The sequence below is a fragment of the Gekko japonicus genome, unplaced genomic scaffold, assembly GCF_001447785.1.
Source record: "Gekko japonicus isolate JY-2015 unplaced genomic scaffold, Gekko_japonicus_V1.1 scaffold696, whole genome shotgun sequence".
Taxonomy (NCBI): Eukaryota; Metazoa; Chordata; class Lepidosauria; order Squamata; family Gekkonidae; genus Gekko; species Gekko japonicus.
In genome coordinates, this window is record NW_015161971.1 from 389,728 (window position 1) to 414,550 (window position 24,823).

Consider the following 24,823-nt stretch of genomic DNA (forward strand, 5'->3'; position numbering starts at 1 on the left):
GGGGGGGGGGATCAGTGTGCAACAGACAGACTGTGCTTCCTTAGAGTGCCTCGACACTCCAGAAAGCTTAGAGTACGCCGTGGCCGAGGCAATGGAGCCCCAAAGCTTCACAGGTGACTTTTTCTGCCAAGTCTCCCCAGCGGACAATCACATGAACCCATCTAAATCAGGGGTGTCGAACTCATTTGTTACGAGGGCCGGATCTGACACGAATGAGACCCCATCGGGCCGGGCCACGTCTGTCATAAAATGTAATGCCAGGCGGCGGAGATAGAAACTTCATAAAGGACACAAACGGTGGTGGGTTTTTTTACTTAAAAGAAAAACATGCTTAAAACATTAGCACTCTCGCAATATTTTGTTTATTTAACAGTGTCTGGTAACGGACACCTCTTGATTTATCGACATGCACCACAGAAACCTCATGCTCAGAGTCCTGAGTCTAGGACCCAGGTTAAAACACGAAATGGCTGACTGATTAAGAGGTTCTGGCTATGATGCAGCAGCAGAACTGGAAGCAGGAGATGGGCCAGTTCCACCGTGGGCCTGATCCGGCCCCTGGGCTGCATGTTTGACACCCTGGATCTAAACCAGTCATCCTGGTGCTGCGGAAAGAAGGCCAAAAACAAAACGCCCCCTTTGGACTCCTGATCAGGAAGTAAAGCTGTTACAGGAGGGGTCCCCAGACTTTTTGAGCCTGGGGGGCACCTCTGGAATTCTGACAGAGGGCGACGGGGGCAGCCACAAAATGGCTGCTGCAGGAGGAGGAGCCAGCCAGGCAACGGCCTTGTTCACACAGTGAAGATCCTTGTGCTGCAGTGGCAGCCGCCGCCAAAACAATGCTTTCAAAGCCTGTGCAGCCAATCAAAATCTCTAAGGGCCTATCAGAAGCCTTGCTGAGCAAAAGCCCCGCCTGGCCCCTCCCACTTTGGTGGGCACTAGGAAAGGCATTGGCCGATGCCATGGTGCCCACGGGCGCTGTGTTGGGGACACCCCCCCCCCACGTGCTACAGCCCAGCCAGGCAGGACTGCCTCCGTTCCTATGGAAACATGTTCTATTGTCAGGTGAGCTCAAGGTGCCAAAAAGGAGGCGGTAATGCCGTCACTGTGACTTGACATCTGCTCCCTTGCTGGGAGACCAGCCAAGAAACCGTTTGGAGTTTCCAGCTTCCATACTTTGAGGAGCAGTAGCAGCGGCCGCCAAGCCTCCAAGCACAGCTGCGTTAAGGCTCAGAACTGTCAACGGTTTGCATCGGCTCCAGGGCTTGCGTGTCTGGAAGACTCCGGGGCTGCATTACATCACTGGGAAGGCTCAGGAAATGCTTTGCAAGCGACTGTAAAACGCAGGTCACGCTTGCAGTGGTAATTTTAAGCTAGTTATTTCACAACCCCCTGAAACCTGGACGGAGGCCAGCCCTGCTTTTAGTCTCAAAGGGCCGTCTGGTCTGGGGCTTTTTTCTTAATGGGTTCCCTTCCAAGCCTTGGCCCCAGATCCGGTGCCAAAAGAGAAGAAGAGGAGATTGGATTTATGCCCCCACCCTTCACTACCCGAAGGAGTCTCAGAGCGGCTCACAAACGCCTTTCCCTTCCCCTCCCCACAACAGACACCCTGTGAGGCAGGCGGGGCTGAGAGAGCACTCTCGAGAACTGCCCGTGAGAGAACAGCTCTGAGAGAACTTGTGACTGACCCAAGGTCACACCAGCCGCTGCAGGTGGAGGAGTGGGGAATCGAACCCGGTTCTCCCAGATTAGAGTCCGCACACTCCTAGCCACTACACCAAAAGGCTACAAAGAAAGAGGAACTCTGAATCACAGCATTCTCTTTAAAAATAGGAGAAAGAAGTGGGCCGGTGTGGGTTCTTCTTCCCTAAGAAGTGGTATCAGAACCTGTCCTCGAGCATCTCAACCTTCAGCCAGGGCTGCCACACCTGCTGCTCTTCCTCAGGTCACCAGCTCTCCCCCCCCCCCCGTAATTGGCAGGGGGTGGGGAGCTGAGGAGCAGCAGCAGCAGCTCTGCCAGAACTACGCCTTGCCCAAGGTCATCCAGCAGGTGCAGGTGGAGGCGTGGGGAATCAAACCCGGTTCTCCCAGATTAGAGTCCGCACACTTAACCACCACACCAAACTGGCTCCATGTTGCCAGGAACACGGTGACGTCCCTTCTGGCGTGCCCCGGAAGTGACGTCGCTGACAGTCACTGACAGTGCCGGCCTAGTCCTCTACTCGCTGCCACGGAAACCCCGCCCCCGCTGGCCAGGTGATCAGCAGCAGGGGGCGGGGCCTGGGGGGTCCCCGCCCCCAGGGAGGAGGCTGGCCATTCTGGACCCCGACCGCCTTGGCCGTTCTTGACACCCAACGGGGCAGAACGAGTGCCGCCAGCCCCGCCACGAAATAAGGCAGACTCACGTGGCCGTTCTTGCTCTTTAGCTCCCCGTGGCAGAGCAGCACCTTGCTGGATTCGATCCGCGGGTCTTTCTGCTTCTCGTCGAGGTATTCCAGTTTGTCAATGTAGTACTGGCACTCCGACTCCCCTTTCTTCAGGTTGATGTCGGACAGGACCCCTTGGATGATGGAGATCTGCGGACAACGGGATCGGCCGGTCAGAACCGCTGGAACGTTTACCCGCCTCTCGCTCTTTCGACGCTAGAATCAGCGTGCAGACTCAGATAAAGGCAAGGAACAGAGCATCGCTCGGCTGAACGGGACACCTTCACACGGCTTTCAAACCTCTCGTTGCTCTGAATCGAGCAGGACTGGCCCCAGATTTCTTAGCACACTATCTGCCATTATCACTGGGGTGCAGGCCAACAAAAGTGTTCCTACACAGGGGTTCTACCGTGCGCTTGCACAGCTCATATTGATTTAAAGGAGGCTGTGAAAGAGAACTTCTTGGCCCATCTCCCACTCGAACCCCCTTATTCTGACATCTGAAAGCAGCTCCCTCGCTGATGACTGAAGTCAACATCAAGAAGAGCTCTGCTGGATGAGACCAGTGAGGGTCCATCTAGTCCAGCATCCTGCCTCACACAGGGGCCAGCCGGTTCCTCCGGAGGGCCCACAACAGGGCAGAGAGGCCGAGGCCTTTACAAGAACATCAGAAGAGCCCTGCTGGATCACACCGGTGGCCCATCTAGTCCAGCATCCTGTCTCACCCAGTGGCCAACCAGTTCCTCCGGAGGGCCAACAACAGGGCAGAGAGGCCGAGGCCTTCACAACAACATCAGAAGAGCCCTGCTGGATCAGACCAGTGGTCCATCTCGTTCAGCATCCTGTCTCACACAGGGGCCAGTCAGTTCCTCTGGAGGGCCACCAACAGGGCAGAGACGCCGAGGCCTTCAGAAGAACATCAGAAGAGCCCTGCCGGATCAGACCAGTGGCCCATCAAGTCCAGCAGTCTGTCCCACATAGCGGCCAAGCAGTTCCTCTGGAGGGCCAACAACAGGGCTTAGAGGCTGAGGTCTTCCCCTAATAAGAACATCAGAAGAGCCCCGCTGGATCAGACCAGTGGTCCATCTAGTCCAGCATCCTGTCTCACACATGGGCCAACCAGTTCCTCTGGAGGGCCAACAACATGGCACAGAGGATGAGGCCTTCCCTGACCAGTGATCCACCTAGTCCAGCATCTTGTATCACACAGTGGTCAACCAGTTCTTCTAGCAGTCCAGCAACAGGGCACAGACCCAGATGTTGCCTCCTGGCACTGGGATTCAGGGGTTCACTGCCCATGAATGTAGAGGTTTCCCTTTAGTCACCAAGGGCTGGAAGCCACTGACAGACCTCCGTGAATCTGTCTAATCCCCTCTTAAAGCCATCTACGATTGTGGCCATCGCGACCTCCTCAATACTATAGAATCACCATGCCATGTGGGGGGGACATTTCCAATTACAGTCTGACCATTTTAGTGATCAATCAACTTCATGAATCACTTGAGATCTGCTACTGATTTCCATAGGGAAGCTTCACTAGTAGATTTGGGGCCCTTCGTTTCAAAGGACTTTTATTCACACCCTTGGGAGTTCATTCTGGATTGATATTAAATCAGAAGAGTTTTCAGACTCCTCTGGTATCTCAGAGCAGCAGACTCCTAAAAATGTGGTATTTTAGACTTGACTCAATTCACTGGGATTTATGCTTAAAGCAGCACATTTGTTTAGGTAAATGGAAATGATACTGTTTTATTATACTTTAACTGTGGCTGTATGTTAACGATTTTGTGGGTGACTGACTGACCGGTTTGTAATCTCGATTTCTCAAAACTTTCTGCATACTGTTTTGCAGGTATTGTATGTTTTGATATGTTATAGGTAAAGGTAAAGGTTCCCTTGGTCAAAAGCCAGTCGAGTCCGACTCTAGGGTTCCATTTCAAAGCCGAAGAGCCAGCGCTGTCCGAAGACGTTTCCGTGGTCATGTGGCCGGCATGACTAAACACCAAGGCGCACGAAACGCTGTTTCCTTCCCCCCGAAGGGGTGCCTATTTATCTACTTGCAATTTCTTGCTTTCGAACTGCTAGGTTGGCAGGAGCTGGGGCCAGGGACAGGAGCTCACTCCGTCATGCGGCACACTTGGGTCTCGAACTGCTAAACTACCGACCTCCCACAGCCTGCAGTTCAGCGTCTTAACCACTTGAGCCACTGCAGCTCCTTGATATGTTATACTTGATCTTAATAAAGATTTTAAAAGAAGAAGAAGAGTTTTCGGCTAAACATGAGGAAGAGCTTCCTGACAGTTAGAGCGGTTCCTCAGTGGAACAGGCTTCCTCGGGAGGTGGTGGGCTCTCCTTCTTGGGAGGTTTTCAAGCCGAGGCTAAATGGCCCTCTGACGGCAATGCTGATTCTGTGAATTTAGGCAGCTCACGAGAGGGAGGGCAGCGGCACCTTAGGAACCGGTAAAATTTCCAGGGTAGGAGCTTTTAGAGTGCAAGAGCTCTCTTTGTCAGATGTAAAAGCTCCTTCCCCCAAATCTTGTTGTTCTGAAGGTGTTACAGGACCAGTATTCCCTCTAAGCTGAGTCAGTGTGAGCTGGCTCACAGTTTTTTAGCCTCCAGCTCACACATTTTTGTCTCAGCTCAGGAAGGATGGGCTCCAGAGCAAACTCATTGATGCAGCAGCCAAATCGCTCACTCACAACTTTAATGCCAGGAGCTCACCAAGTAGAATTTTTGCTCACAAGACTCCACACCTTAGAGAGAACATTGTACAGGACTAGCAATTTTTCTCCAGCCCAGTTTGTCTGGGGATCTTGGAGGGTTTTTTTGTCATCTTCTGGGCGTGGCATAGCCGTCACTGGGGGTGTGGAGGGGGCGGTATTTGTGAATTTTCTGCATTGTGCAAGGGGTTGGACTAGATGACCCTGGAGGTCCCTTCCCACTCTACGATTATAAAACCCAGAGCCACTTACTGCTTCTTCCAGGATCTGGACGTCTGGGTGATCGTTGGGCGTGTGCCTGAGGATCTCTTTCAAGAGCAGAGGGTACTTCACCAGGCGACTCCGCGGGATATCCAGAAAGCTCCACAGGTCTAGTTTGCGGCTAAAAGGAGACTCGAGGCAACGCTGGAGAAAGTCCTGGACTCGCCGGTCTTGCTTCTTCTGGTCCAGGAGGGCCTTCGCCGCCAACTGGTTGCTGCAGTAGGCTTTGTACGCGTTCAGACCCGGTAGCTTCGGAAACAAAAGACACGGCATTTGTTCATGTCTCCTTCGGAGGCAATGAATGAGTCAGGCAGTTTCCTTTTTCCTTAACGGGGGGCTTTACGGTCTTACGGGTGAGTTTTTTGAGGAACTGCACTCATTCAACTGGGGAAAACTGCAGTGGGAAGACTGAAGAAAAGGGAAGAGGAACAGTCTGGTCCCAACCAGTGTTCCCTCTAAGCTGAGTTAGTGTGAGCTAGCTCACAGTTTTTTAGCCTCCGGCTCACACATCATTTCCTTAGCTCAGGAAGGAGGGCTCCAGAGCAAACTGATTTATGCATTAGCCGAATTGCTCGCTCACAACTTTAATGCCAGGAGCTCACAAAGTAGAATTTTTGCTCACAAGACTCCACAGCTTAGAGGGAGAATTGGTCCCAACCAGTGTTCCCTCTAAGCTGAGTTAGTGTGAGCTAGCTCACAGTTTTTGAGCCTCCAGCTCACACATTTTTGTCTTTGCTCAGGAAGGATGGCTCCAGAGCACACTAATTTCTGCAGCAGCCGAATCGCTCGCTCACAACTTTAATGCCAGGAGCTCACAAAGCAGAACTTTGGCTCACAAGACTCCACAGCTTGGAGGGAGCATTGGTCCCAACCCCTCTGAGGTTTCGCAGCTGGCTCATGTTGAAGAAAAGTCAGCGCAGCCTCGTGGCTAAAGAGGTGAAAGGAGTGCAGGCGCATGAGAGAACACCAGCACTGCTCCCGTTATATTCCGTTCTTGCCACTCTAAGGGTGTGTGTGTGGAGGGAGACCCATTCCACTAACAGCAACACTCTCCTCCGGGGAAACCACTGTTAGCAGATCATATCCATCAGCTCCATTGTTACAGTCAATGCCAAGTTTGCACGGTGCACCCACATGTCAGAACACTTATCTTAGTAACACGTGCACAACAGTTCTGTAAGGTAGGCCAGTGTTGTCCCCATTTGGAAGACGCAGCAGTTTGGCCGGAGAGAATAATGACTTTCTTAAGGTCGCTAAGGAGAGGTGTATGCCCTTAAGGGGCATTTGGGGGTTGCGCTTTTACTTTTGGCGTTAACTGGAGAGGTTTTGAGCTATTATTGTAATCTGCCTTGTACCACAAGGAAAGGCCAGATATATGTTTTAATAAATCTTAAAGAACAACAACCGGGGAAGTATTCGATGCTCTAGTTCTCTAACAGTTAGACCAGCGTAGCCTTACAGAAAACAGAAGTGGTTTAAGGGCTCAAACTTTTAGTCTGCGACACAAGCCCAACTTGGGTTCCCAGATCTCCCAGCTCAGGTTTCCCACAAACAGGTAGAGCGAAGCAGCCAGGACTTACTCACCCACTTTACGAGAATGGGCCCGATCTGCTCCACCGTCCCATCTGGTCTCGTTGCTTCGGCCAGCCTGGCCAGAAAGTCTGCAAGGTAAAAACAGAGAGGGGATGTTAGTACCGGGAGCTTTCGTTTTGAGATACAAAATTCTGTATCCCCAAAGGCAAGCCTTGCCAATTCAGGGCCCTGGGTATGACCTTTAAAGCGCTAACTACAGGGTATGGAGACTGCAAGCTGTAATGATTCCATGTTTTGGTGTGTGTGTTCCTTTAAATGTTTAGTTTGACTGCAGTAATGTAAGGAGAGTGACAGAGGGAGACGAGTGTGATGTGACTGGCTGACGACTGAGCGTGTGGGAGGAGGGGTGTCTCTGAGAGGATTTTGTGTTCTTGAAGAGACAAGTGTGGAGAGTTTGGTGAGAGAGTCAGTATGACAGAGGAAGCAGTTGTAGTTTAGCCTGTGTGGCTATATGAGTAAGAGAGTTTAGCCTGTGTGGCTAAGAAATGCAGATTTTAGCCTGTGTGGCTTTATGAGAGAGAGATAAGCCTGTCAGACTTGAGTTTTGGTGTATGAGAGACTGTGTGTGACGCCAAGCTTTGCCAGTTATATTTTCTTTCTTCAACATCAGTTCAAAAATACCCAGAAACCTATTTTGTTCTTTTATAAATAAATCATTATTTGTTTAAACTGATGCCAGCAATCAGTACAGTCCTTCCTCAGGGCCACCTAGTCCTCTGAAATGCCCAGACACTAGGTCATTCTACCAAAAGAGAGAGATTTGGAATTTTTAACTCCTGGTGGCAGCGGTAATCTACCAAAGTTCATGCACACAGAGTGTGAAGTAAAGGAGAAACAGTCTCCCCAATAAGTAAGGACCTCACACAAGCCTTAGAGAACCCCCCCCCTCCCCATCTATTCCTGGGCCTGCTCATCTGCAAGAGAGGAGGACCTTATTCTGCAGCCAGAGATGAAGGCTGCTATGAGCCAGGCTCTCTCCACAACACCAGCCCAGGCTCATGGAACACCCTCTCTAGCAGCCTGCCGCATTAGGCCCCTTCACTTACAATTTTCCCACAGGCTGCTTTGAAGGACCGTGCAGCTTTTGAACAAGAACTTTCTGACTGACTCCTTGATCGTAGATGTGTTATTCCCGAGAGCAGGGGTCATTTCCTGCAGGAGCGCACAAGAGCGGAGCTCCGGCAGTAAAGAGCCCAGGGGGCGGGCACATGTAACAAGCCCCGCCCCCTTCTCCCAGCAGCCCTCAGTCAGAGCAAGAAGCAGCCAGGTAAGCTGCAGAGCTCCCCCCGGTCCAAAACAGTCCAGTGGCACCTTTAAGACCAAGTCTTATTCAGGCACAAGCTCGCCCTCCTCTGTGAGGACAGATCTGCACGTTCCCCCCCCCAATAGCTAGCAATCCAAAACAGTCCGGTGGAGCCTAAGCGGTGGGTGTTGCCTTCTGACACACTTCCGGTAATATCAGGGGGTGTGGCATATGCTAATGAGTTATGCTAATGAGCTCCTGCACCTCTTTTTCTACGAAATTACCCCTGCCTGAGAGCCACGAATGGTGGTTCGTGTGCTGGACTGAGACTGGTAAAAGGGATCCAGATCCGCAGTCTTCCACGGAGTCTGTGCAGTGACCTCCTTTGGGCCAGGCACTCTCCCCTAGTCTAACCTACCTCACAGGGCTGTTGTGAGGATAAAAGGAGGAGCAGAGAACTAGGAGTACCACCCTGGAAAAGGTCAGTGGATAAATGTCCAAGATCGATAGTGACGAGTTCTTTACAGAACGGTTTGGAAGACATTTCAGACATGGTGCGTTCAGACCGACAAAAATAAAATGCCTAAGACTCGCCTTCGTGCAGAGGGATGTACGAATCCAGGTCCCCGAAAATGTGGGTGAGCTCTTCCTCGGACATGATGGACAGCTTCAGCATGGGATCGTGGTAGGCCTGTCAAACAGAGGGGGGACGGAGCGTTAAGAATGAGCAACGATGGCACAGCTGCACAGACATGAGACGGAATTCTGCCTGCTGCCTTTCTGCCTCCAAGGGGCAGCTGGCCCCCTCCAAGGGAATCAAGCGGCGAAGCTTCCTCTGGACTGTTATCAGGAATGCAGGGGGAGGGAGATGCCGGGTTGAACGAGGGTCTGCGAAAAGGACCCTGGCACGTGGGAAACTCGGCATGTTCAGAAGACAGTGTGTGGGGGGGTCTGACCCTTTCGCCTCACCATACTGCGGCTGACTTATGGCAACCCTGTACGGCTTTCAAAGAAAGCCACGAATAGAGGTGGTTTGCCAACGCCGGCCTCTGCACAGCGACCCCGGACTTCCCTGGTGGTCTTCTCATCCAAGGACTAACCGGGGCTGACCCTGCTTGGCTTCTGAGACCTGATGAGATCGGGCCAGCCTGGGCCACCAAGTCAAGCCAAGAGACATCCAGAGGTGGTTTTGCCCTTGCCTGCCTCTGCGTAGCAACCCTGGACTTCCCTGGTAGTCTTCTCATCCAAGGACTAACCGGGGCTGACCCTGCGTAGCTTCTGAGATCTGACGAGATGGTCAGAGGTGGTTTGCCATTGCCAAGGCAAAAGACATTCAGAGGTGGTTTGCCCTTGCCTGCCTCTGCGTAGCAACCCTGGACTTCCCTGGTGGTCTCCCCATCCAAGGACTAACTAATACGGACTCTGCTTGGCTTCTGAGATCTGATGAGATCAGGCCAGCCTGGGCCACCAAGTCAAGCCAAGAGACATCCAGAGGTGAGTTTACCATTGCCTACCTCTGCACAGCAACCCTGGACTTCCCTGGCGGTCTTCCCATCCAAGGACTAACTAATACTGACTCTGCTTGGCTTCTGAGATCGGACAAGATCGGGCTTGGCCTGGGCCACCCTCGATGGGTTTATTTAGGAAGACTTTAATAGGGGAAGCAGTGAAAACACACCTTTCCCCTGCAATTTATTTATTTATTCTTTAGATTTGTATCCCGCCCTCCCCGAAGGCTCAGGGCGGCTAACAAGGGCATAAATGCCTAATAAAACAATAAAAACAGCATAAAAATACAATACAAGATACAACATAATACAATCAATAAAATATCGGTGCTCCACTACTCGCTCCAATTCATAAGTCAAGATGGCGTTCTGCAGCCGTATATCAATCCAACGACCAGATATATGTCCCCGCAGCCCTATCATCCGCCAGGGACGTCTCGCACCCCTGATGGTCAGTGTTCCCTCTAAGCTGAGTTAGTGTGAGCTAGGTCACAGTTCTTTAGCCTCCCGCTCACACATTTTTGTCTCAGCTCAGGAAGGAGGGCTCCAGAGCAAACTGATTCATGCAGCAGCCAAATTGCTTGCTTTAATGTCATGCAGCAGCCAAATTGCTTTAATGTCAGTAGCTCACAAAGCAGAATTTTTGCTCACAAGACTCCACTGCTTAGAGGGAACATTGCCGATGGTACCCGCACCAGGGGTGGTAAGGGTGCGGTGATGGAGAAAGCGTTGGTGGAATAATGGTGGCCTGAGTGCATCATGCAGACAAGCTTTACTACTTCATTCTGCTGAAAGCACACACTGTGGTGGAAACACACCTCGGTTCTTCAGGAAGCAGACAACGCCACTTCCTTTTACTGCTGAACATGGGTGTCGGGCCAGGCCCACTGCGGAGTCCTCCATTAAAGTCCTTCTCGTGGGTGCTTCCCCTGCCAGCTTGGTGTAGTGGTTAGTGCGCGGACTCTAATCTGGGAGAACCGGGTTTGATTCCCCACTCCCCCACTTGCACCTGGCTGGATGACCTTGGGCAAGCCGTAGTTCTGACAAGAGCTGTTCTTGAAAAAGAGCAGTTTCTGTCAAGAGCTCTCTCAGCCCCAATTACCTCACAGGGTGTCTGTTGTGGGGAGGGGAAGGGAAAGGAGTTTGCAAGCCGCTCCGAGACTCCGAGTGAAGGGCGGGGTATAAATCCAATCTCTTCTTCTTCTTCGAAGCTTATACCCCAAAATCCTTATTGGTCTCTAACATGCTACTGGACTCAAATCCACCACTTCGAAGTATGTCTAGGATGACTTGGGAGTTTCTCAGGAGTCTTGAAGCAGAGGCACTGAAGGACTCTAACCTAGGTGTCACATAAGGAGAGCCCATTTCTCCATAACCAGGTTGTTGAATGGGGGAACTCTCTCCTTTAGAAGATCTGTGGCTCAAAAGCCAGACCACGGTGCTGTTTCAAGGAGGGACGCGTACAACGCAGCAGTGAAGCAACCAGGGGGAAAGAGACCCACCTTTCTGGCAAGCTTCAGGTCTTCGATCAAGTCCTGCTCGCCCCGGGACAGTTCATATATCGCCTAGCAAAACAAAGACCGGGGACATTTTTAGAATGCCATTTAATCAAAAACCTCTATATGTTCCAAGTTCTACCATTCATAACCCGTGGAGCTCTCTGACTGTTCCACAGCCTCGTTATGCTGAGGCAGCAGTACGGGAGACCACCCAGTCCGACTCGTATCGGCACTGCCATTTCGGATCAGGAACCCGGCCCCGCCGCAACCCCCAAAGGAGGGAGGGCCCAACGGCTGACTTGCAACTCCCCACCTGGACGTAATGGCCAAACGGAAGGGAAAGGCGGCGGTTACTGCTGAGAAAAGTACACACTTACTGCACAAAAGGTTACGAAGCCAGGATTCCAGGCCAAGTTAAATATTAGGGCTTTTGTACTTCGACTTGCACTATACAGCTACGTGAAATGCTGCACTAACTCCGAGGGATGAACCTTGGGCTCTTCTAATTTCCCACCTCGGTCAGAGATGTTTACCCAAACGCTTCCATAAAGATTAACCATAAACCTTGAGTGCTGTAAGTGCCTCTTCCTGCCCACCTTAGCAAGAGGGGCTGTCACCTCGATACCGGCCTTTTGGAAACACGGAACGTGAGATCTACGTGGCTCTGAAGTTGGGAAGTGATGGTTTCCAACTGAGAGTTGGAAACCACGACTTACGACTCTACCCAGTGTTCCCTCTAAGCTTAGTGTGAGCCAGCTCATAGTTTTTTAGCCTCTAGCTCACAGATTTTATGCCTTAGCTCAGGAAAGATGGCTCCAGAGCAAACTAATTTATGCAGTAGCCAAATTGTTCACTCACAACTTTAATGCAAGTAGCTCACAAAGTAGAATTTTTGCTCACAAGACTCCACAGCTTAGAGGGAGCATTGCCTCTACCATGTGTTGGAAGACACAATTCTGCACCACGGACATTTAGAACGTGGGTTCAAAATGGACAACTTGCATACTGTATTAAATCTGTCGCAGCCCAAACACGCAGGCCCCTTAAAGAGCAACAGTTTTAGGCAGTCTTCTGGTTCTCTATGAACCTGTTCAATGTGTATATTTTTTTCTAAGCACCAGACTACTGTCTGCTATATATGTGGGAATATTTTATCAAGGAGTGTCATGGGCATGGATGAAGATAGCTGGCAAGTGCCTGTAACAGCGGTCTTCACACCTGGCCCAGATAAGAGGGAAGAACTGCAAGGTGAAAGTCCTCCTGACTCACCCCCACGTGTGACTCGTTTAAGGGAGCGACTGCGGCAAAACTTAGCAAGCAGCCAAAGAGAGGCCAGGCTACAGGGGAGACGCTCAGCCAGCCCAGAGTTCTAACAGGAGCCTGGCCGATCGCACAGCTGGCTAATTGGCAGCAGCATTTAACTCCACACTCTGGGTAGTACCCGTTGTGGAAGCAACAAGTCAGCTTCATGCTGCTTGCATCCACTTTGGCTGGGCTCTTGCACCTACAGCTTCGGATCCCCTGGCTTTGGACTTGACTCTGTGTTCCTGGATCCCCCGACCCCGGCTTGGCTTTTTGGACTACGTTTCCGGTTAGTGATTTGGACTTGGCTCGGTGTTTCTGGCTCCGGACCCCGGCTTGGCTTTTTGGACTCCTGACCTTGGCCTGTTCTGGACTCCCTTTGACTGGCACCCCAGCCCGTGACACAAGGAGCAGGGAATGAAGTTACATTAAGGGTGGGGCACTCGAGGTGAGTACGGGATTGGAGGAACACGCGGCGATGCAGGATTTCCACCTCCTGGAAACTGATGCCTCTCTCCGGACGACACCTGCCCGCAAACACACCTGGCCGAAACCACGAGGGCTAGAAACACTGAATCTTTCCCCTCCACTCAAACAAAGGTCAAGATGTCAGAAACACCAATCCAGTCCTGACCCAGATCTGTTACCCAAGAAACTGTGCCGGGCACCCAGCCGCCTCGCCGGCAGCCCACCCACCTCTTGGCGCTTGATCTCTTTGGCGCTTAGCGTCTCTTTCATGTTAACGTCCAGGGTCTCGGACCACAGCACACTGTTCCGTCTTTTGGGAGGCGTCGGGGCGGCCGAGCGGCTGCAGGGCTTCTGGGCACAACCCGGAGATTTGCTCTCGCTGCGGAGGGAGAAGGACTGTTGGGCGGAACAGAACGAAACAGAGGGGAGAAAAGCAGCTGTTAGGAACAGGGATGAAGAGCAGTGACTTTAAAGTGCTTCCACAGATGCTTTGCAGCTGTTCTTCCAAAAGGCGCCTCGCGTTAACCCTTGTGGCAAAGGCCATGGGGCGTGACGATGGAACAAGGGTGTCCCTTTACACCCACACAGTGACAAGCGGCAGCCATGGCCAGTGGAACTGACGATGAACTAAGATGCCTATGAAATCCAGGGGTCATTTCCTGTTGGAGCGCACCGGCAGTAAGGAGGCCAGGGGGCGGGCACATGCAACAAGCCCCGCCCCCTGCTCCCAGCAGCCCTCAGTTGGCCCATGAGGAGCAAGAAGCAGTCAGGTAAGTTGCAGAGGCCCCCCCCCCCGGCCCGCCTTCAGGTACAAGCTCTCCCTCCTCTGTGAGGGCAGATCTGCACGTGTCCCCCCCCCCCATAGCTAGCAATCCAAAACAGCCCAATGAAGCCTGAGCGGTGGGTGTTGCCTTCCGACACACTTCCGGTGATGTCAGGGGGTGTGGCATATGCAAATAAGTTATGCTAATGAGCTCCTGCACCTCTTTTTCTACGAAATGTCCCCTGATGAAATCTACACCATTTGTAACCAGTGTTCCCTCTATGCTGAGTTACCGTGAGCTAGTGCACAATTTTTTAGCCTCCGGCTCACGCATTTCTTGTCTTCACTCAGGGAGGAGGGCTCTGGAGCAAACAAGCTTGTGCAGCAGTCAAATCGACCGCTCCCAACTTTAACGCCAGGAGCTCGCGAGGTAGAACTTTTGCTCACAAGACTCCGCAGCTTAGAGGGAGCACCGTTCGTGACCCCCGCAGCGGGTTTGACCAACCTACGGTTTGTGCGGCCGGCTGGGAGCTGCCATGGCGGAACAAAATCCAGAGTTCTCAGACTTTCAGCAGGCCGGGGTGGGTGGGTGACAGGCTGCCCAAACCTGTGCGAACAACCTTGCCCTCCGCTCCTCTCGGCGCCCCCCTCCCCTCCCCTCCCCTCTCCCTCTTTCGGTGTTTGACCGGCAACTGTCCTCCCGGCTCCTTCGCTGGGTCCCCTCCCCTGCCAAGGGGTCTGGGCTAATTTTAAAAGGGCTGGCTGCGAATCCGGTTTCATGGACATAAATAGCCGTAATTCTACCTCCCTTCTCTAGTGACACTAACGAGTCACGTGAGGGGCCATTCTCGTCGTGGCCCCGTAACCGAGAGAGATTGAGGCCCGGTAGTATTTACACAGTTGGGAGAGCGGCCTCTCCCCTAACGGGCTTTCTCCTGATGTCAGGTTCTTATTAGGAACGGCGGGGGTAACCTCAGAAGGGAGCACTTGCGGCAGCATCTCAACACTGGTCTCCCAAAGGCGGGCAGGGGTGGCAGGTGTCTGTCCCGCGCGGAGTGGGCTGGGCTGACGGGCCACTCCCAGCGGAGGCGCAACGGGCCTGGGGCTCCGCCGACTCAATAGGCGCGTGAACAGCTCGCAAAGCATCCGAGGGGGTGGGCAAAACTCAGCATTCGAGGTCGCGTTTAGCCCGGGGACCCTTGTTAGATTTGCGTGGGACGTGGGGAGAGGTGGTTAGGACAGCACACTCCGGGAGACGCGGCCAGGGCCAGAAATACTGAAGAAAAGCCAACTCCCGCACCTGGAACAAAATACCACAATTGCGTTCACCACTAGTGCCTTTTCCCCCCTGGTTGTAGCACCTACGATTTCTAAGCGGTGCCTAGAATACGGATTTAAAACACTTCCTCACTCAAAGAGTGATGGACGCATGGAACTCACTGCCACAGGAGGTGGCGGCGGCTACGAGCATGGACGGCTTCAAGAGGGAATTAGATAAGCATATGGAGCAGAGGTCCACCTGTGGCTATTAGCCACAAGGTATGGATAGAAACTCTCGGTCTGGGGGGCAAGGGATGCTCTGTCTTCTTGGTGCCTCGGGGGGGGGGGCAACAGTGGGAGGGCTTCTGGTGTCCTGGCCCCACTGCTGGACCTCCAGATGGCACCTGGTGTTTTTGGCCACTGTGTGACACAGTGTTGGACTGGATGGGCCTTTGGCCTGATCCAGCATTGGATCTCTTATAAGAGCATAAGAGAAGCCAGTGTTGGATCAGGCCAATGGCCCATCCAGTCCAACACTAAGAACATAAGAGACGCCGATGCTGGATCAGGCCAAAGGCCCATCCAGTCCAACACTCTGTGTCCCACAGTGGCCAAGCACCAAGAATACAGAGCATCACTTGCCTCGGAGTCCCTATCTATACCTTGTGTCTAATAGCCACCGATGGACCTCTGTTCTATATGTTGATCCAATTCATAAGAAGATAAGAGAAGCCAATGTTGGATCAGGCCAATGGCCCATCCAGTCCAACACTCTGTCACACAGTGGCCAAAAATACCAGGTGCCCTCAGGAGGTCCAGCAGTGGGGCCAGGACACCAGAAGCTCTTCGAACTCACAAGGTCTAGAAAACTGTCCCCCGCCTCCTGGTTGAAGGACCAAAATGAACACAGGGGCCGTGGCTCAGTGGCAGAGCATCTGCTTGGCATAGGTGGGAAGTGACACAACACTACGTAAGACCCCGGAGACCCACTGCCATTGAGTAGACAATATGGACTGTGACGGACCAAGGGTGTGATTCAGTGGTAAGGCAGTTTCAGGTGTGTTCATGGGTTCTTGCTATCGCTAGTCCAAATGGGCCCTGATCAAAATGGACTGGGCTGGCCCGATCTCATCAGATCTCGGAAGCTAAGCAGGGCCAGCCCTGGTTAGGACTTGGATGAGAGACCACCAAGGAAGTCTAGGGTTGCTGTGCAGAGGCCACCTCTGGATGTCTCTTGGCTTGACTTGGTTGGGCCCAGGCTAGCCCGATCTGATCAGATCTCAGAATCTAAGCAGGGTCAGGCCTGATCAGACTTGAATGGGAAACCACCAAGGAAGTCCAGGGTTGCTGTGCAGAGGCAGTCACCACACCCGTGTTTGTCCCTTGCCCTGAAAACCCTGTGGGGTTGCTGCGAGTCAGCTGCGACCAGACGACCCTTTCCACCCCCCGCCGACTCCCGATTCCCGCTGCCGACCCCAGACTCGCCCACCGATCTCCTGTCCCTTACCTGTATCGTCTGCCCAAATCGACGCACTGCACCATTTCTTACGGGAGAAATCAGGTTTGCCAAGGAGGTGACCCGAGCAAGAGGCCGGACGCGCTTATTGCTGGGCTCCTGCGGAGAGACAAGGGAGAGAGAGTGAGTCGCACCAACCCGATTGCTCGAGGCTTCGGCGTGCCAGCAAACGAGAGACCGGACGGCCGGGGGGGGGGGGGGAGCACGCGGGCAGGGCGGCGGATTACACGGGGCGCTCAGAAGCTCAGTAGGCCCTCACGGCACAACCACGTGACAACCAGGCTGCTCGGGCAAAGCAAAAGGAAGGACGGCAAAGTCCACCGCGGGCAGGGCAAACGAGGTGGCTTTCAGACCACCAGAGCTTGTCGAGAACAGTTTCCCTCGCTTCTAGGAGCATGAAGTGGGCGGGTTGTGTATTTCCCCCTCCTCTGCCTGCCTCCGCCACATATGGGAAAAAGAGATACAAGGATGGAAACAAAAAAGAACTCCTGCAGTTCCGCGGGGCCTGTAAGACGGAGCTCTTCCACCAGGCCCCTGGAGCCACCACTACCGTTAAGAACTGATAGCCGAGGTTAGAGAACTGAATGACAGCAGCCATTACGAAATGAAGGCTTACTACACTTCAAAGGGTTTTAACCTAACTTATGTTTATGTTCTATTGCAATTATGGGATGGTTCTGTGTAAGCCGCCCTGAGCCTGCCTCGGCTGGGAAGGCGGGGTAAATATTCAATAAATAGATAAATAATAAAACAGGAGTGGGGAACCCGGCTGCCTCTGCCTTTAAATGCACAAGTTATGTGTGATAAAAGGAGCTGCGGTGACTCAAGTGGTTAAGGTACTGAACTGCAGGCTGGAAGGTCGGTAGTCCAGCAGTTTGAGACCCGAGTGCCGCCTGACGGAGTGAGCTCCCGTCTCTGGTTCCAGCTCCTGACAACCTAGCAGTTCGAACGGGATAAATTGCAAGTAGATGAATAGGTACCACTCCGGTGGGAAGGTAACAGCGTTCTGTGCGCCTTCGCATTTAGTCATGCCGGCCACATGACCACAGAAACGTCTTCGGACAGCGCTGGCTCTTTGGCTTGGAAACGATGAGTACCGCAACCCTAGAGTTGGATTCGACTGGCTTTTGAGCAAGAGAAACCTTGACCTGTGTGGGATACAGAAATCCCCTGGGGTGGGTTTGCTACTCTCAGGGGCTGAGCGGGAAACCCACCCCTGCAAGCCTGGTTCTCCCTCTGCCTTTCCCAAAAAGAAGGCACTCCAAAGGGGGGACGTGCTGCAGCCCGATACGACAGCAGTACCGCAAGGACTTCTAGAAGTGGCGCCGTCTGAACACTCAAAGGGCCCAACGCTCTCACAACGGATGATGCCTGGCTCAAAACAAAAAAAAAAAACATGCAAGCCCTGCTCAATTACTGTATTGGGGGGGGAGGGAAGGGATTTCGAGGCCCACGACGAAAGAGATGCTGGATACTAAAAATATCTTGCTGTCTGTGCACAGTCAAGGGCTGCGTCATCCGTCACGGCCCCCGCCAAGTTGCGAGAGTCAGCCTACTGTACAACTCTTGCCCAAGTCCCTCAGACGGGCTACAAAGCTGCAAAGATTCCCTTTGTACTTCCTCAAGAACATGAGCTGCTGTGACTTCAGTTCCTTCCTTTCCCTGGGCTCCAGATCCCCCCCCCCCCAAATACTTCAAAATTTCTCTTTCGGTGCCAGCCTGTTCTTCGCTTCCCCTTTCGTTTTGAGCTCATTCAGACTGTGATCTCTTCGCTGGGGCCTTGGGGCGACTTTTGTTTTGTATGATGCTGTACAGCTCACGTGGCTTTTCCGTATGACTAATGCACAGGAATCGATTAACGACTCTACGACTCTTCTTACTCAAGTAGATCAAGATGGGTGGGTGTGTTAGTCTGCCTGTAGCAGTAAGAAAGAGCAAAAGTCCAGGAGCACCTGAAAGACTGTCAAAAATGTTGGGCAGGGGAGGCGCTTCCGGGAGTCCCTGCTCACTTCTTTGGATACAGCTGGAATGGGAGTCCCTCTGTCCTTATATCACAAGGTTGATGGATTTCCCATTCTGTGTGGCTAAACATGGTGCCTTTCGTGGAGACAGATCAAATGGCTAGCTGCGTTAGTCTGTCTGTAGCAGCAGAAAAGAGCCAGAGTCCAGGAATACCTGAAAGACTAAGAACATTTAGGGCAGGGGAGGAGCTTTCCTGAGTCACTGCTCACTTCTTCAGGGCCAGTATTTACTTAGACTGGCAGTCAGTGTTCCCTCTAAGCTGAGTAAGTGTGAGTTAGCTCATAGTTTTTTAGCCACCGGCTCACACCTTTTTGAGGATGGGCTCCAGAGCAAACTAACTGATGCAGTAACCAAACCGCTCGCTCACAACTTTAACGCCAGTGGCTCACAAAGTAGAATTTCTGCTCGCAAGACTCCACCGCTTAGTGGGAGCATTGCTGGCAGTGGATCTGTCTGTAGCAGCAGAAAAGAGCCAGAGTCCAGGAGCACCTGAAAGACTAACCAAATCTGTGGCAGGGGAGGAGCTTCCGTGAGTCACCGAAGACGTGAGCAGTGCCTCACAAAAGCTCGCACCCTGCCGCAAATTTGGTTAGTCTTTCGGGTGCTCCTGGACTCTGGCTCCAATTTAAGTAGCCCGTCTTATTCACGACCACTGGAGAAGTAGGAAAGCGACTCGTCGCAAGCTCTGGGAACCCTCCGTTTGGTTCCGCAGCCTACAAGGAATCAGCCCCGTTAAATATTTTGGTCCTCGTAGGAGGAGGAACAGATGTTACCACCTTTCCCTAACCGTCCCTGGGTGCAAAGAGCACTGAGAAAGTCAGAAAGGGGCGGGGATGTTTCTGGGAAGCCAAGAGGAAGTGGGGGAACCCAAAAAGGAGAAATGGTTGGGTTTTCCTGCCGCCTCGAGGAGGGCGACTCAGATAGAGCCCTGCTGGAGCGCAGGCGCAACCCCAGAGGGCAAAAATGCACCACTGTCCCATTAAGATACCAGAGAACTTTCAGCAATGATGTCATGGATTCCTCCGAAGGGGGGGGGGGGTGTTGCAAGGCAAGCAGAAGGCTTATCTCTATTCCTGGCGTGAATGAACCGAACTGATGCAACAAAACAACAACAAAAAGGCCACTTCAGCATGGCGACTGCTAAGTCACCGCTTAAGTCATGATTTCGTGTCTTTCCAGCTAACTTAGCCAGGCTGGGTGGGTATCGAGCGGGACGGCGAGTCTTGGAAGCCTTGCTTTGGACCCTAGCTCTGCTCCTGCGTGGCGGCCTCAGACCGGTCTCGGTCTTTCTGTCCGGACCCCGTAAACTGGGCGCAGCCGTGACCTTCCAGGGAGGGCTGCTGTGAGGAGGAAGCCCTTCTGCAAATCACACACCCACTAGACCGATGACACAGGTGAACGCCACGCGCTTCAAGTGCAGCCGTCCGTAGTTGGGGTGTGTAGGCACACGCCATGGATTTAGTTGATTTGTATTCCCGCCTTCGCAGCGTTCATACTTCTCCCCTCCTCCACTTTCTCCTCACAACAACCCTGTGAGGTAGGCTAGGCTGCCAGCGTGGGGATTCGAACCTGGGTCTGGCGGATTTGTAGCCCAACACAACACGTAAACTATTTATTTACTCTTGTTTATAGTCTGTCTCCCACCCCGATGGGGACCCCGAGCGGCTCACGTAATTCTCCCTTCCTCCACTCTGTCCTCGCAACAACCCTGTGAGGCCGATTTGGCTGAGAGCGTGTGACCGCCCCAAGGTCACCCAGCGAGCTTCCACGGCCGAGTGGGGATTTGAACCTGGAATTCCCGGATCCTAGGCCAAAGCTTTAAAAGCTACCCCACGCTGGGCTCCCATTTGCTTACTGTGGGACGTCTTGTTGTGTTTTGTGACTCTGGGCGCCCTGGGCGTAGATAGAAGCGTAAACGAAACAGATTAAGAACTGAGCAGGCAAGACCCAAGAGTCGGAAGAACCAACAGTGAAAAGGCGAATCCTTCAAGGCTTCTTGCCCTGTGCTACAGTCAGACTGGAAGAGGAACAGGGCTTGTGTTCAGCCAGCGTGGCGGAAAGAGGACGGAACTGAAACAAGATGGAGGAGCTGGAGCTCTTTGGCAGGAGCGATGCGAGTCGGCCTAGATTGTCCAGGGTCAACGGCACGGCGCGGACGCGACCAGAGGTCCAGCACAGATGCTCTCTGCTAATGCGGCGCGCATGCATACGCAATATTCGCAAGGCTTGGCAGAGGACATCGTTTTCCCATCCAGGACAGGTTAACACAAAGGGGCCGTCTCCCCCCCCCTCAATGGGGTTTATAAATCGCCATTTGCCACACAAGGGCTAGGCTGATTTCGAGGCAAGACACAGACAGAACCAAAAAGCACCTTATGCTTTCTTCTGGGAGGGGGGGGGGAAAGAAATCTTTCCCCACCGACTTTTAAGTCTTAAAGAAATATGGACAAGCCTTTCGACCAGAAAATACCCAACTGTGGGGGAAAGGGTTACTTGTACAATCTATGCATTACAAGAAGAGTTTAGGGGGGAAACCATGCTTGCTCTTCAAAATACAACTGTTGATTACAAATCTCATTTAACCCTACAACTGGATTTACCAATAATATCTTTTTGGATACCACTAAACTTCCCTCTAAGCTGAGTTAGTGTGAGCTAGCTCACAAGGTTTTTTTTAGCCACCAGCGTGCACATTTCTGTCTCAGCTCAGGAAGGATGGCGCCAGAGCAAACCAATTTATGCAGTAGCCAAACTGCTCACTCACAAAGTAGAATTTTTGCTCACAATACTCCACAGCTTAGAGGGAGCACTGCCACTACACCCTCTTGGTTCCTTGTGTTGTGGATTACTGGTTCTCCCCCCAGGCTGGTCCTATAGCCACAGATTGTTGTTGTTCAGTTGCACAGTCGAGTCCGACTCTTTGCGACCCCATGGACAAGATCTCGCCAGGCCCTCCTGTTTTCCGCCGTGCATCTATGACACTGTCTAACCATCTCATCCTTTGCCCTCCCTGTCTTCTTTGACCCTCCATCTTTCCCAGCATCAGGGTCTTCTCCAGGGAGTGCCCCCTTCTCATTGGGTGGCCAAAGTATTTGAGCTTCAGTTTCATTATCTGGCCTTCCAGGGAACAGTCAGGGTTGATTTCTTTTAGGACTGACTGATTTGATCTTCTGGCCCTGCGGTCTTCAGGCTCAAATACTTCAAAAGGGCAGAAGACATTTTTCCAGGTGCCACTGGACACAAACTTTCAGACCAACAGGGCTACCACCCTTAGGACTAGTGGATTTACTGAAGTGTCAGCTCTCCTGGGTTTAAAGCAAGTCCACCCATAGAGCTCTGACTCTCAAAACGTATACTGTTGGTCTCTTCTAAGGTGCTACTGGACTCTAATCTAACCACAGAGCTCGTGTTACTGAAGGCAACAGTCTCTCAGCTACCATTTAACTCCCAAAGGGCAAGAAGGGGTTTGACTGTGAAGTTTCACAACAGGTGTGAACCAGTGTTCCCTCGAAGCTGAATTAGTGTGAGGTAGCTCACAGATGTTTAGCCTCCGGCTCACACATTTTTGTCTAAGCTCAGGAAGAATGTGGCTCCAGAGCAAACTGATTCATGCAGCAGCCAAATCGCTCGCTCACAACTTTAATGCCAGGAGCTCACAAAGGAGAATTTTTGCTCACAAGACTCTCCACGGCTTAGAAGGAACACTGGTGTGAACACAACAGAAAAGCTACACTTGTCTCTCTGGAAGCAGAACACCAGCCAGTCTCTGAAAGGGGTCACAATAATATCAAACAGGCACAGGCTCTAAGGATTCCTACCCCATACTCTGACTTCTAGAGTCCCTTTTGCCAAATTGTGCTCTCTGGACGCCATAGCCGGCTCCTCGAGAACGGCGGTAACTCAGCAAGTTAACCGTTCACTTTAAGGAAGTCACAGCGATGCCACAAACTCAAGCTAATCCAAGTGCCAGAAACCACTTGACGTACGCAACACACAAACGAATTCAGCCTTCCTATCTGGCAACCCCTTTGTTGAAGTCCTGAGAGGTGGAGTTAAGATCCACGGGCTGGAAATACGACACCTCCGGGCTCTGGAATAACATTACAGGCTCTCCTTATAGACACTCCTCGCCCAAGGAACAAAATCCCTATACACAACAGAGCACTTCAATACCCAAAGAGAAACATAAGGAAGGCTCACAGAGAGAAATATCTTCAAATTGGCTTCCAGCCGGTCCACTGCGTCTTCTCCGCCTCTCGTGTGTGTACCGTATGGAACGCTTAAGCCTCAGATTATAAACTAGTTAAAGCAGAACTATTGAATCATAAGGAAACCCACACGGGCCGTGCTTCCGGACAGGATGTCCTATGTCACCAGTTATTGCTTATGGGAGATTTGACTTCTGCGTTCCCGTGACTCCCGCCAACCCCTGGGAAGATACCTGGAGGCAGCGCATCGCAAGAGGATTAATGCACCTTCATCACATGTCCGATCACACACACATGTAATTATCCTGCAACGAGCCTAATTTTCTCAGCAGTCTACGAGGTGTCACTAATGCGGACCATGAATACGTAACTTTGTGTTTATGTAAATGAGGTTTATGGTCAATCGAGGAGGCGACCCACAAAGATGAGCTCCCCCGCTTTAGGATCATGCTCCCCTGCAGTTATTATATAGGAATGTTCATGACTGGACTGCTTTGAGTCTGCATCGTCACAAAACGCATTGTATTTTGATGCTACAGAACAGGAGAGGAAAATATAAACGCAGGGAAGGGGGATAATGTGTGTGTGGAGGGAGGGGGGGGGGCAGACAGACGTGTCAAACGCACTGATTAATGTTCCTTTCTTTAAACTCCTTAAATGGAAAGGAGAGAGGAGGAAATATAGACTTCTCGGCCTTTGAAATGTTTTGCGCGGGGACGAGCAGAAGCTACAGGTTTATAAATAGGCAGCAAAGACCAGCAGGGTTTTTTCCAAAGCCAGCCTTCCAGCTCTTGGCTTATACATCTATAGCTCTTAATAGGCAGCATCTGCCGTCCACAGCTCCAAACATGACTGCTATAAGCACTCTCGAAGCCCCCCCTAGAGAAAGCGCGCATCCCCCTCCGCGGAGCTCCCTTTCGCAGGAAAACGTAGGCGAGCGAGACAAACTTGGCAGGGAAGGAAAGCCTGCAGACCCTGCCTGCCGCAACTGCACGCTTCCTCGGCCCGGCTATTAAAGAGAGAGCGAGAGAGCGACACCACCACCACCCCGCCCGCGGCAAGGGCTGCGTAAAGGCGCAGCCGTCCAAACCGTTTCCAACGCGGCCGACCCCACTGCGGCGCAACCCGGAGACAGCCGACCTTGGGCTCTCCTTCCCCCACCAACCCGTGGCGCACCTTTGCACGGGCGTGCCCGGCCGCGGCGACCTCGACCCCAAGCCGCGTTCCAACTGAGCCCCGCGCGTTCCGCCCGCAGCCCGACCCCTGCGCCCCTTGGCCCGGGAGCGCAAAGCCCCGCTACGGGACGAGCCTCCGAGGGGTTGCAAAGCGGGGGGTGGGTTGAGGGACCTCCAAGCCGTGCGGCGCCGCCGCCTCCTGCCGCCCTTACCTCCTGCTCCCGGCAAGACGGGTACTGCGCGTCGATTACGCGGATGGTCCTCTTAATGGGGAGCAGCCCCCCGGCGTCATCGTGCGCCACCATCGCCCCGCCGCCGCTGCTGCCGCTTCTCCTCCCGCAGGCTGGCGCTGCTCGCTTTAAATCCACGGCCGGCTACTCGGCGGCGGCGTCGTGCCCGCGGCGGCGGCGCTCGGAGTCAACGGAGGACCAAGGCAGCCCCATAACTCTCCAAGGTGCAACAGCCTCCGCGCTCTCTGGGCCAGCCGCGGCCGGCCACGCCGTCCTAGAGGACCTGGGCGGGGCTTCTCTCCGCTCGGGAGCCCATTGGATGGGTGGCGGGTCGGCCACGGGGCACGCCCACCCGGGCTCAGGTTGCCTGGACCAGAATCCCGCCCCCCAAAGGCTGCACCCAGGCGCGCTGCTTGGCTCGCCTTTTCTCTCCCCCCCCCCCAACCAACCAACCAACCAACCGCCCCTAAATCCTGGTCGGAGCCTGTTTTGTCGGGCTAAAAAGACACTAGGATGGTTTTTGCAGCCCTATGTGCAAGGGGCTTACTAGCAGTGTTCCCTCTAAGCTGAGTTAGTGTGAGCTAAAGGTAAAGGTAAAGGTTCCCTTGCTCGAATCCAACTCTAGGGTT

General features: G+C 52.9%; 1 protein-coding gene across 1 annotated transcript in view; it reads right to left on the bottom strand.

Moving 5' to 3' along the window:
• Positions 1–24,427, bottom strand: part of NET1 (neuroepithelial cell transforming 1) — a 27,464-nt gene extending 3,037 nt beyond the window's left edge. Inside the window, exons 1-8 of the mRNA XM_015429676.1 lie at positions 24,177–24,427; positions 16,551–16,658; positions 13,249–13,416; positions 11,254–11,316; positions 8,838–8,934; positions 6,992–7,068; positions 5,399–5,656; positions 2,406–2,576 (exon numbers count right to left, since the gene is read on the bottom strand). Coding sequence (XP_015285162.1) covers positions 2,406–2,576; positions 5,399–5,656; positions 6,992–7,068; positions 8,838–8,934; positions 11,254–11,316; positions 13,249–13,416; positions 16,551–16,658; positions 24,177–24,269 — 1,035 coding nt within the window. The 5' untranslated portion in view covers positions 24,270–24,427. The remainder of the gene's footprint in view (positions 1–2,405; positions 2,577–5,398; positions 5,657–6,991; positions 7,069–8,837; positions 8,935–11,253; positions 11,317–13,248; positions 13,417–16,550; positions 16,659–24,176) is intronic.
• Between the last annotated feature and the right edge of the window lie 396 nt (positions 24,428–24,823).